Source organism: Rhea pennata, chromosome 2 (genome assembly GCF_028389875.1).
Source record: "Rhea pennata isolate bPtePen1 chromosome 2, bPtePen1.pri, whole genome shotgun sequence".
In the NCBI taxonomy this organism is placed as follows: Eukaryota; Metazoa; Chordata; class Aves; order Rheiformes; family Rheidae; genus Rhea; species Rhea pennata.
The window spans coordinates 53,557,437-53,571,443 of record NC_084664.1 but is presented as its reverse complement, the minus strand read 5'-3'; the positions used below and the strand labels follow the sequence as shown (position 1 = coordinate 53,571,443).

Sequence of the window (14,007 nt, the reverse complement as noted above, 5' to 3'; positions counted from 1 at the left end):
ATAAAGCTACTTTCCAGAAAGCAAGCCTAGTTTTTAATTCCTGAATTACAGTTGTATTCTCCAGGGTGCTAATACATAGCTAGGGTATTTCACAACGTTATATAGTTCATCACCCTATCCAGGACACTCGGAGCACTCGACTTGGCGAAGACAGATATATGACAGCTATCTATGAGCCAAAATATATAAAAATCACACATTTGACTCATACTATTAACATGAAAGCAAGGGCAACCTTTGTAGAGGTATTTTAAAGACAACTAAATTAAGTAAGGGTTCAGATTTGATTAAACAGTATTTTATTTGCTGTCTTACTAAATAGGAGCTATAAATCTAGCTGAAAAATAATCTGGCCTAATTGCTGTCAAAAATTTTTAACTCTACATACTTAGGAAATGTAGCAATCTCAGGAAAGGCAGAGTTTCTGTTGTGGTTCACTTTGTTCTGTGAGGCAACATGGGCTGTAAATAACATGTCATTGATAAACAAAAAAATATGTCTTCAGTAAGTGGCACAGCATACTTGTTTTCAGGGTGGCAGGAAAAAAAAAACAGACCTAGCTCTAATGTCAATCCAGATATCACACCCTGTGCTGCTAAACATTTTAGAGTATCTTTTCATTGCTTTTTCCCTAAAATAGACCAAAACTTTTGAAACCAAAGTCTATGTTGGGAAATAGAAGCTATTTTTACATCTACCACACGTTACTAAAGATCTGAACTTTATTAGCTTTATTTATTGGCACATTGCTTCCTAGCACTTCCAGCATGAGTATAGATTTACCCATGAGACAAAAAGATGGTAGCTCCCGTTAACACTGCTTAGTGCAGCATGAGTTTTTCTGGTCATATGCTCCAGCAGCTTTACTCTGTTTTTCATTCACTTCTACTAGCCTCATATCCTACTTTTGGAAATACTGAGTAGGCTTAAATTGGTGCGGGTGACACTGCGGTCTCAGGAAGAGGGCATTAGCATAATAAGTGAAGAAGTCGATGCGAGGATACCCTGCAGGTTATGACAATACTGAGTAACTGAGAATTAGAATGTGCTTAGCAGAGACACCTGATAAATACACTTTCATTAAGCTGGCAAAATATGCACCACCTCAGGGTAAGTAATAAGTACTGCAGTACTGGAACTGTTGCTCTTAATAACGAGGGCTGCTATTCTGCCACTTATCCCTTCTGCGAAAATCCTCACAAACTGTAATATTGTTTGGTCCCAAAGTGCATTGCTATAATCACCCAACCACCCTCTCCCAATTTTTTTTATGATCACAATGTACTCGCTCAGTTCTTGATGCCTGATGTTTTGAATTCTATTCTTACAATTGACGTATTTCTTATTCAGAAGGGGACAGAAGACTTGCACTAGGTATAGTCAAATTTACTGAGTCATAAACTACTAAATTTGAATCTCCACTGAAGAAAATTAAGTTAACAATATATGACACATTTAAGCATTTGGGACAACATGATTGCATGTGCTGTATCTTACAAGCACAGGCAATAATAACCAAGTCAAATGGAGTCTGAGACATGCCACCAGCTATGACAGTTGTGACAGCATACAGACATGCAGATGTGGACCCTAAAACACTCCTAATAAAAACAGAATGTGATCTTCTGTATATTAGGCATGTATTCATACAGTGGAACTACATGATGCAAAGAACTGCAGAAAAACTCCTGTCACACTGTGTATGAACCTAAAATAAAAATACCATAGTCAATTTTAAGCAGTGACTGGTTTTAATAGCAACAGCCAGAATGACTGAAACACATACTAGGTCTAGTATACCAAAATGAGAATCTTTCCTGACTCCACAGATACTATGCAATTTGAGTCACAACAGACTACTGGGATTTTGGATTTAAGTCTCTTCTGAGGCACGTCAATCCCAAAATCACAGTATCACCTACCCAAATATTATCCTCTCCAGTACAGACATGGAAATCAAATTGCAGAAAAGCCCTGAGTTGTAGAACTGCATGGGTGTAACAACATTTTGAATATTTCATACTAATAGTTAGGAGAATAATTACCGAAGTCAACTTTGGAAATGTTTGTATACTGCTCACAATATTATTTCTGTACCATTCACAATATTATCATCTATAATAGACAATATGCTCTGGCATTATTCATCATCCATATTACTACTGATGTCCATTCCTTGATGATTCATTGCAAACTTCTAGCAATGCTCCAAGTGGCTTGTAATGCACTGACAATTTCCTACAAAATGACATGGAAAACCTATTCACAGTTCCAGAAACACTCTCCAACAAATAGCATGTGGGAATGTGCTCCCTCATTTCAGGCATTTCAGCAGTTCTTTAAAAGATAGTCAATGTTTCCATTCAAATCTATTATTTTTCAAGAGGTTGTAGAGTCAGCCCTCAGGGAGACAGAACTGATATTAGCAGTTTCAGGTGCCTTCATGCAACCTTATATCTGAAAAACAGTCTTTTTTATTTTTATAAAGAAAGTTTTAAGCCATTAGCTCATAATGTGAAAGGCTGCCTTTGGGAATTGGGGGGGAGAGGGGGCAAAGGGGGAGGAAAAGGCACACCAAAATGACCTAAAAGAAGATACTTTGGAAAATAACCTCTAACTCCTCCACAACATCTTTTATTTCCAGCAAACAGTTCCTAAAGACCTAGCGCTAATCTCCCTTTGCTGGCCAATGTTGACATGCTACAAAGTCAGTCTTGGCACTTTGTGTAATGGACCTGGAAAACAATTTCACAGTCTTATTCTGGACTTCACTAGTGTTCATCTGATAGGTCAAACAATTACATTAGCACTAGCTTTCAGATTCTGGGAAGGCTAGTGAAACTCAAAGTTTAAGGACAGAAGTAACCTTTATTAATGTGCAGTCTGATTTTTTATCGAACACAATCCATATAATCCCAAGACCCAGTTTCTTCAAACAATTTATGGGGGAGCCAAATGAGTATTTTTAGGATTTCCTTAATTTTGCAGTACAGAATTTCAGAACAAAAGATTCTAAAGTGGGGTGCTTGGTTCTGTTTTGTGTCATTGAACATCTTCCTTTCAATTACCTCTTTTATATAAAGACAGATGGTAGGAGCCAAAAGTGTCTGCAGTTTCCTCTGCCTGCCAACTTTGTACCAAGGACCACGAACAAATGCCCAAGGTTCAATAATATACCTGGCAGCCACTAAACCCTTGGAAAAGGCTGGAAAGGTCGGTGGGCATTCCAAAAACATTTAGATGAGTTTCTCTGTCTCCCCTCCTCTTTTTTTAAAACAAACAAACAAACAAACAAACAAAACAAAAAACCTACTACCCCATTAGAAACCAGAACAGCAGAAACCATTTTTATATTCCTCAAATATTGCCAAGAACATATAGGACCTTTTCATTAACATCTAATACAAATGGAAGTAAATAATCATTAGTAGAAACTGCTTTTTACAGACACACACATACATAATATTGAGAAAGCAGCACAGATTCCTGTGTATTATGTCACTAGCCAATAGAGATCTGACAGGAAAAAAAAACAGAAACCAGGAATAAGAAATACACTAAACCTACCAATGTATGACATTCAAAGCTATCAATGTTCTGAATAAAACAGTGACTTCTTTTTTTTTCAGATAAACAAAAATCTCAGTACAAAACTTTGCTTCTAAGAACTGGAGAGTCAGTAAAGCATTAGAGGGGAGGACAGAAGCCTTTAGAAACAAGTCTTGTTCAGTATTCAGTGAATAGATTCAATCACAGAGTTAGGTTAGAGAAATCAATAATCAGTAGTCCATTTTTACCAGAAACAAAGTACTGGACATATTCGCAGTGTGTACTTAGGATGCCAACACTTGAAGATCTGAAGGGAAAAATAACTGGTATGAGGAAACAAAAACAACCACAGAAATCCCACAACCAACACCAAGGAGAACAGAGCAAACATCAACCTCTTCTGTCCCAGAGCAACAGTAGGCAGCAGCAAAGAGCTATCCGACTAGCTTCTGTCCTGTCCACCTTAGAGGCAGAGAGAGTGAATGAACCCTAGTAACAGACAGTCACCTACTACTTTTCTCAGGCTTGTAGTTATGCAGAATAATCGCCAAGGATGTATGAGAAACATCAATAAATTCAGCCACCCAAAAAATTTTCCTGAATCGTGCCATGAAGTAAAGTACCCCTCAGTTCTTTCTGTTTTACTGACAGTCACAAAACAGACTGGAATTAGTTTTTTGAGGGTTTTTTTTTTGTTTGTTTTGGGGTTTTTTTTTTACTTTGAAAGCAAACATTTTGTAAAACACTGACATGACCATTGGGATGGGGGAAACACACACAGAGATTGATCTTCATCTGCTGCAGAAATATGGATAGCGTATGCTTGAATATGCAAGTATTAGAACATAAATAGTACTTGTTGGGTTTTCGTTTGTTATATTACATTTCACAGGTAATGTATATACAAGCTCCCAAGAAACTGCACTTCATTTAATATTGACTTAATGAAGGAATTCTCACATTAATCTTTTAAGCTGTACTGCTCTTTAGAAAAACAGACTCTATGGAAAAGAAAATCCCCATCAATCTCTTTAGTTCTCTCCACAACAATAGGCTTTTTATAGGCTAATGATTTTCTCTGCACCTTTTCTTGTGGAAACAATAGCTTAGCAATTTTAAAGTATTAGGTGGGCCCAGCTGCAGGCTTCTGGTGACTTTCCCTTTACATAAGAACGTCTATACAAAAAGAACCAAGGATCTAGTCTCATAGTACTACAATACATCAATATGATACACGTAAGCGGGCTACTACTGAGGTTAGGTCTTGAAGGACCTGCAGTCATCACAGGTTTAGCATTTTAATGCCTAATTTGTTTCTCAAACATCTTTATCAGCTCAAAGACAAAACATTGTGTTGCAACTCACCTGACAAAATGCTTGAAACTAAACTCAAACTGGCAGAGATAAATTCATCCCTTCAAACTTCAGAACAGTCACAGCAAGAACTAATTGGTCCTCTGGTGATTTTCAGAAATTAAACCCAAAAATCAGGCCTGCTCTTACTACTTTTTTACCGTGAGAGTAGCAAGCTAACTTCACATAAGATAGGTTCAAAACTGGCCCTGGACTGCTGAAAGGTCTGCATTCATTCAACTGCCTGTTTTGAAAGTTTACTAAGAGCATGGCATCCTATTCCAGACAGCACGTACATTTTTTCCAAAATGATCTTGAGGTTAATTTATAACCTCCCATTTTATTTAATCTGATATACAATACAATTAGCATTAGCATTGAATTCTGTCCTAGTTATAGTGCCCAACCTGAAAAAATTCATTGCTTGGCTACATATATTGAAACTACCATTGTAATTGGCAAGAATCTCAAAGTCCCAGGGATCACTAGTGTAGCAAACTTGATGCTAAATTACAATGACAGCAATTTAAGGCAACCTCTATCTTACTTGCATATGTAGAAAATTTAGTGTGGTTATAAGTCCTACAGATAATATAGGTCTGATCTAGAGCAAATAGAAATCTTCAATAGACCATTTCTTTTAGAGTTTTTACAGGATATTTAAACACCCTTCAAAACAAAGTCAAGGATGTTTCTCTTCCTATCTGGGTAGATAAAAGATAATAGTAAGAAAAGTAAAATATAAAAATGAAAAGACCCATGTATAGCGGCTCTTTTCCTTCTAGTTTGTACAAAGCCAAATGGTTAAGAATATTCCTTTCTAACATCAAATAAATGAAACTATCGCAAAACTTCATTTCATATTACATCACTTCATGCAGAGCTACTTTAGAGATGGCAATTTCACACAGCTGTGTGTTCATGTAAATCATGTTGCATAAGGAAACTTTGCACATACATAAATTTAAATGTCTCACTAGATCCATTAAAGAAAAACGGTTGCAAACTTCTTTACAGTTGGTTGTATAACTAAGTATCTTGGTGGGCTGGAATCATGCAATGGTTCCTAAAACTGTCTAGGTACAATACGGACTGCAATCCTTGATTAGGAGGCTAAAGTTGAAGGAACCTCTGAAATTGCACCCACAACATCTACATGAACAAAATGAAACAAAATGAAACTTGCAGAAAAAGTTGTGCAGTTGTGTAATGCCTGGGTGCAATTTTGAAGGCTGTTTTGAAAATATGACTCAGAATGTCTTGTTTTACTAGAGTTTATAGCTCAGTCTCACAATTATTTCTGTATAATTGTCTGTGTGTTTAATATAAAGTAATAAGCCAGATGCTTCAAATTAAAGAGAGAGTTAAAAATCTATTCCAGTACATAACTATAAACTCTGAGACAGCTTTTGGTCTTAGATGCAATGAGTATTAAACTATGAAAGTATATTTATTCTACTAAATATAAGCATACTAGATGAGAACTTTGAAATTTAATCCTTAAGTCTTCTAAATATTTGCATGACAGTAAAATAAATGAAGAATTTAACTAAAAGAGTTTAACTAAATGAAGAGTTTAACTAAAAGAGTTTAACTAAAAACAGTGGCAGCACAGTAGCAAGGGCAAATGCCAAAGCTTTTAATAGAAATACAGTCTCATTCTATTAACTTCATTCAGGTTGAAAGTAATAGCTGTGCTTGTCAATAGTTTCTGTGAAATATTTGTATTTAAACAATAAATATCAATACTGGGCCATGCTGTTATGCCTCCTGCTTCTCTCTCGGGAATAGACAATGGTTATTCTGAACTATCATAGCAAAATCAAGCAAGTTATTTCCCTCAAATATTTAAGACTTTGTTTGTTTGTTTGAATAGATTCTTTACAGGATAGATTATTTATCTTTGGCAAAAAGTTCTGGCAGAAAAATCAAGTCTTACAAGATATGAAAATTCTAATAGCTGCATGACATGAAATTTGACAAATCTGACTCCCAATGTTGTTACAATGTTGAGCTGAGCGAATAAGGAAACAAAAAAGTAAACTGCACCATGGTTCCACAGAGAAACAAATATACATTTTTCAGTCTAATTATTCCCGGATTTACATTAACTTTTCCTCTGTTTTTCTATTTACTTAGTGGAGTTACTCACGATTTACCAGAATAAAAGTCTCTCAACTCATAAAAGAACAACCAGAGCCTTTCTATACAAAGTATTGAGCAGAAATATTGGTTAGAAAATACTGTTCAGGAAATTCTCTTTCATAAAGTAGCATGCAGCAGAGGCATACAAGGAATAAAAAGTACTAACTGTTAGGGCTGTATCTGGATAAACACAACTGTGCTTATTTCATCCTAAAGCTTACCATCTATCACAGTTCAATTGTTGAGACAGAAGTTAAACAATTAGTCACCTTATTCCCTAGAGAGATGCTCTAAAAAGTTGCCATTTACAAGAACTTCCCTACATTTATTTTTACCAGTCGCATTTCCAGCTCACTTTGTCAGAAATATTGAAGTGTAAGGGAGAACTTGAGAACTGAGGTTCAAATAACTCCACTTAGCTGTTACTTTACATAATATATAAAGACTTTTCCTTGAAACCAAGCAGCTCAATCTCTCAAGCACAACTGCGACTTACACTAAGAAATTCGTAACTTTTAAGGAAGAAAATGGAAGCATCAGGAACAGCGTAACAAAGAAAGGAAATCTAGAGGACTTGCATGAAAGAGTGTACAATAACTGCATTTACCCCTGCAATTGCAGCAGAGGTCCGTACATCTGTATTAGCAATATAGTTGTAAGCTCAGGGAAAAATAACGATGTATTGGCAGAGACTTCAAAGCATCTTCAACTTATATTCAAACTCTCAACAAGGCTCATGCAGCCAGTGACCAGATCTGTGCTGCTCTGTACTCACTTTACAAAACAGCAAAATCAAAGTTAGTAGAATAAATTTATCATGCTATAATTACTCATCTAAATGCAATGCAGACATACTAAATGCCTTGAGGGAGTAAGCGAGAAGAATTATCATCTTCCATTCACTTGGATACAGAATGGTCAGGGGAGCATTCTGGTACCCACTTAAAACCACTAGCAAGAAGTGGCTCCTCCAACTGCAATAATATCACTCATCTGCAAACATCATGAACCTGATCCCATTCTTTGCTATGCTTTTGCCATGTACTATGGAATAACAATGCACCTAAATTAAAATAAATAAATAAGAGTGAACTATCTCAGCAAAACAAAGAAAACATCCTAAAACCATTAATTTACCTTCCAAAAAGACTCAGTGATTGGATTATAATCATTCATTCCCTCCTAACACACACTCAGAGTATGACTACTACAATTCATTTTCTGCTGTCCTAAGCAACTACACCAACTAAAGCTTCTGCCTCACTGGCATGTTTAGCAGCTGCCTGGAAAGTCGCAATGTAATATTTTGTATGAAGAAAAACCCTGCAAATCTGTAGCAGGATGCTACCCTACAGCACATTTCTTCATAGCACATTATGGTCTTCCTGGTCTCTATCCCTTATTTCCCTCAGAGTTATTTGAATAGCTCATACAAAACCTTTGATGTCGTAACCTCTTTCCTAGGGTTTCCCAGGGTTCTATGAAATTCAAAAGAATTTTTAAAATTCTCAACCTGCCCAAAGAGCATATCAGCCTACAATGCAATGACTGGCACTCATCACTACACACTCTACACACTACCTTTCATTAGCAAGAGATCAGCAAGCTCAGATATCTATAAACAGCAAGAGTTTCATATGAATTAACTGTTAAGTATTTATTTCGAGTTTGCTAAATTCTATAGCCAGTATTCAATGCAACATTATTACAAGCAGACTGCTAGTAATACTTGAGTTAGCTAGTTTAAGATTAGCTGAACTTCATCTATCACAGTGCTAACAGTGTAGACATATATTCCCAGGGAGCTCACAAAGTCTGGCATAGAATTCAAGACTCTTCTTGCTCCTGAGGTTTCCTCATAAGCATCTTTTTCTCCACGATCCAACCTTCTTGATAGCCCTTCTCTTCAGCAGATTTATTTCCATAAGCAATTTACCTATAATCAAAGGAGTTTGTGTACAGCACCTCAGAGAGGACTCTTGCTTCCTCCTTTCTAAATGAGCAACTCCCACTGCCTCCTACTAAGACATTTGCAAAGCCTTTTTCACACTTTTTTCAATAAGTCATTTTGTTCTGTTTCAGTTTTCTGCCTCTAGAATTGCACTGTAGAGAACTGCTTGAACTTTGTTCTAATCTAGCATGCTATATCCGTGGGAGAAATCAGAGTTTACCATTATTTCTGACATGGAAATACATGTGATCCCACTGATGCAACTTTATTACTCCTTTTTTGCTTTACATTGTGTATAGCTATTTATAGACTCTAACCTGCACAAAAGCCTGCTTCTAAGATTTTGTCTGGGACCAGAATGGAGCAAGTATGTAGTGACACTTATCACTCAGCTTCAATGGATGGCAGTCCATTAGATTCTGATGAAGTTCTCCTATGGCCTAAAGATTTCTTTGGACTATTCTGATTTGATCAGTTCATTCTATTGTTTTCGTTTCTTTCTGTATAAACACTAGCTCTTACTAGAGATAGTTCGTTTCAGATTCCCTACACAGATAATTGGGCTGATCCTCACACCAAGCTACAGCTGAAGAGGCCTTGTTTTTTTCTCTTCAGTTTTCAGTTATTTGGTGTTACAGTCTCTAATATTAAACTTTGTTTATAAACGAGATTTTTTGTAAAGAACATTAAGTTTTTGCATGGCATATCAGTTCAGTTGATATAGCCCTAAGAAAAACTCAAAAAAGACATACAAGGCAAAACAAATGTTCTTTGAGGGCTCAACTCAATCACCGTGGTCTTGCTCCAGTCTCTGGTGCCTGAGTAAGAACTGAGGCCAAAAAAATCATGTTCAGAAAAACATTGCGATGCTGTGATTTCATTCCTAGTATTACCTTATGGTTTAAGTAGCTCCCTTGGCTCTTTCACTTGTAGCAATTAGAATTTCCAGACAGCTCAGTGGCAGATATTCTAGGCTGTCTCTATATTGCAGTATTAACTGGCAGATGGCAGCCAGTTCTTACTGTGAATGAAATAAATTCACTGGTATACCACACAGCTGTAAATCTACAGACTAATTTAAAGCTTTCAAAATTTTCCTTCATTTTATAGGGAGTTGCAAAGCATCAACAACAGAGAACTATGCGATGCATGTTTCAATTTTTATCACTGTCTAAGACTTACAGTAGGATATGCAGATCCCCATACTACTGTTTTGAGAGTTCATGAATATTTTGTACTGTTCTTCTAAACTTTTCCTCTTATGCTAGTCTTTTCAGCAACTACGTTATTCAAATGTAGAAGAATGCTATCTACTGAAAAACACTGAAACACATCTTTTTAAATTTCTGTATCACCTGCTTGATCAGAACGGAGCAGCAGACAAAGAAGGTGGACGGACTGCCAAATGCTCCCAATACATTGCTGTAGTCACCTGAAGTTCAAATTTTATCAAGATTTATCCTACATCACACAGAACTGATATCCGTTTTCATGATAAGGAAAGCAATTAATATACCCATATCACAAAAGTTAAATTGTATGTATTTCAAAGCTGACAGCTTCCCTTCTTTTTATAACCTGAAGTCCATAGCAACTGCAGATAATTAGTAATCTGAGAAAAAAAATCAGAGCTCTAGGATTTCTGTAGGTTTTTTGTGTTGTTTTGGGGAGCAGATGATCATTTTGGAGTTTAAAATTACATTGCAGTATTACTATACATTGCTGCATTATATATCTTTCTTCCCTGCCTTCTATTAAAAATTCACTAAAGTAAATCCTGCTATTGCAATTAAATATATACTCCAAATCAATGATTGTGCAAAAGTTAGCTGGGAAAGCAAGCAGTTGGATGTATTTTACACACATACTCAACTGTTTTTTTGCAGATGCATACAGACTTTCTATCTGTTTCTGACTAATGTTGACTGTACTCTGTATGCTATTTCTATTCTTCTTAACCTGACTTCAACACTCATCTACAAAGAAAAAAAATTGTTTTAGTAACAATACTCAAATATATTTAAAATCTAGTATTATATGAAAATCATAACGACATAATAGACAATGAGGGGAAAGAAGGAGTGAAAGTGCAACTTAGTAAACAGAATGGGAAATAGCTGTAGTCAGAGCCTGAGGGCTTTATTAATCAAGCACTTTATTAAACTGCAATGTACTACTTTACAGTACTGCTTTTAAAATATGTTAACAGTATATCACAGTTCCCGGCAGCATGAAGTCTTTCCAGAAAATGTGTCATCACCGTATGCAGCATATTTTATAACCAGTATAATTTTGTTTTATTGTATCCAATAATATTTTTCTGAAATTCTAGGAAGTCTTCCCACAAAAGATAAGTAATAACCATATTTTAACCAACTGGCACTAAGTCTAACTTCCCTAATGCAGGAAAAAACAACTTTATTACACTAAAATGTCCTTAGCTTCATTCTCCCCTCTCTAAAAGAGTTTGGGAATAAAATCTTCAAGTATCTCATTCAAATATTAAGTAGCACAAAATCTTTCAATAACAAAGTTCTTTAATCCCATGACTGACCTCTACACTTAACTATTCTTGCTAAAAGTAGCTGGAAAAGACTCAGAATCCTACACATTATGCTATTAAACCCAGAAAATTTGAAACTTATTCTAACAAAGCCAGAAATACATGTGTCTTTTGTTTTGTGTACCACAAACATTCTGAAAATATACCCTGTGCAGCTTAAGTACAATAAAGTAATTTTCCTTCACTTACCAGGCTTGGATTTCTGCTTTGGGGGGTGCTTGTGATTGGTAAATGTTGCTGCAGTGCCTGGTATAATCGGTCCCTCCTCTAAGTCAGACTCTGGGATTGTAGTGCAGCCACCTAGTTGAAATGGAAGAACTGTAATGTGGTGTTTATGTAACAATAAAAGTTCATCAGTGCATAAATAAGGAAAAGAGATGATCAGTTAACTGACATGAAATCCTGAAAAGTATAAAACTGAAAAAGTTGATACTTCAAATTTGACAAAAATTTCTGTGAAGGATAACTGTAACTATTGTTTAGAATACTCATTAAGCCTTAAATCACTTCTCTCTACAACTTATGCTGATTTAAAACAGTTTGAATGTATTAAACCTATAAAACATATAAAACTGATTGTTGAATTAGTTCAATCAGTGTTGAATTTCCAAAATGGAAATAATTTTGTCTGTGTTAAAGATCAGATTACTGGGAGCTACTTTGTAGTAAAAGTAATTAAGTGTGAATGAAATAACTTTGTAAAGTCAAAGCTTATGAAGACTGTTAACTTGCCACAGAGAATGACATACGATGATATTTTTTGGATGGGCTATTAAATACAGTATTTTTATTAATTAGTGCTAGAGATACGGAAACTCAAGGACACTTTCACTGTTCAATTGCACACTGCATGGGCAGTGCTTTTATTCTTCATAAGTGATCTTAGAATATATGAAATGACTGCTCTTTGTATTTTGCAATATTACCTGCTGAGTAGCTCACTATAGAAGAAAACAATGCAAAGCTTCCTCTTCAAACATGTTAAATGACTATTTATACGAAATTGAAGAAAGGTACAATCTAGTACTACTATCACCATAAGACCATTGCAATGGTTTGCAATGCAGTAGGATGATGTAAATTTGTTTCAAAACAACTGTGATCAACACTTTGGAAAAAGCGTGACAGTTCCACATCAAAAACATGACCTTAAAATGAGTACATTGCTAGCAATACAGCATATAGCCTGAATGCTTAGCTTGCCACATTTGCGAGCTTTTCAGTGGATGGCAACATGAGCAGCTTTTGTCAGATCTACATGGATTTCAAGGAAAGAAGTGGCTTTCTAGCCCAGCTTGAAGATCACATTTTTCCTAACACATTTGTCAAATAATTCATATTTCTGCATTTTTTTCTTTAAATATTCTTATCAGCTCTCATATGGCCTGAAATTTTGTTCAATACTTTCAGATTAACACTTCATCAAAATCCCAACAAAATGCATAAAAAGCTCTATGCTTAATTGCGAGCAAGTACTCATCTGCTTTTTAATTTAGCTCTTATTTAAACATTTTGTTGGTCCAAGACCTAAGTTTACATTTCATTCTCTAGTCCTCCTAGGAATACCACTAGCAAGCAAACAAATCCATTTACATATTTATTGTCTTCTGAAATGATGTGTTTATAAACTGTAAGTCAGCTCCCAATGGAAGAGAACACAGGCTTTTCTGTTTTACGCCATAATTGTTTTGTTTTGAAAACAAATGTTCTATTTCAGGCCCTAGGATTTGGGTACCCAATTTGCAGCAACCTAGGCTATTGTCTCCTCAGAAATTAAAAGAATAGAACTTTTGTTAAAAATAGAAAGACATTGACCCAACAATATTGTTACAGCATGTTTTGTTCCCAAGTAGGAAAACTGCATTTCTTCAGTGGTTTTGGAAACACTGGCAAGATAATGCACAATGTGCTACAGTAATGTACCACATGGTTCTAGCTGGTGTAGAGCATGGCAGCTCCAGTGAATATTGTGGAAATTGTCATGTATTTCTATCAGCTGAAGAACTGATACAGCATTTTTTGCTTCTAAGGAAGAGAGAAGGCATAAGTACTCTATTCCAAACACACTCCGTCAGCCAATTTAAGAAACATCATGGATTCATGTTTGACTTAAAGCAAGCAAATCTATCTAGTCAGAGAGGAAGGTTAGGAGTAAATGTGTCAACAATGTAAAGACTGATATGATGCATCAAAATTTCAGATATGAAAGTGGATAATTAGAGGAATGTCCTCCTGTTAAAATATTGTAACACTGAGGTAATGCCTGACACTGTAAATGTACCTACAGTCTAAATGAAAACAAATACTAGTAAACTAATATTTCTGTCCCTGCTTGCAAATTGTGACCAAAATGTAAACTATGAGATTTCACAAAATGGAAACCCATTGCTTTAAAATTCAATTTAGATATTTATTCTTATTCTTCAGACAGAATCTATCCTCTTAA

At 35.6% G+C, this 14,007-nt stretch overlaps 1 protein-coding gene across 4 annotated transcripts in view; it reads right to left on the bottom strand.

Annotated features, from left to right (window-relative positions):
• The window catches only part of BBS9 (Bardet-Biedl syndrome 9), a 308,372-nt gene that overhangs the window by 105,881 nt on the left and 188,484 nt on the right, over positions 1 to 14,007 (bottom strand). For all 4 annotated transcript variants that reach the window (XM_062569543.1, XM_062569542.1, XM_062569544.1 and 1 more), the window contains one exon: positions 11,751 to 11,861. In XM_062569543.1, the coding sequence (XP_062425527.1) occupies positions 11,751 to 11,861 (111 nt within the window). The remainder of the gene's footprint in view (positions 1 to 11,750; positions 11,862 to 14,007) is intronic.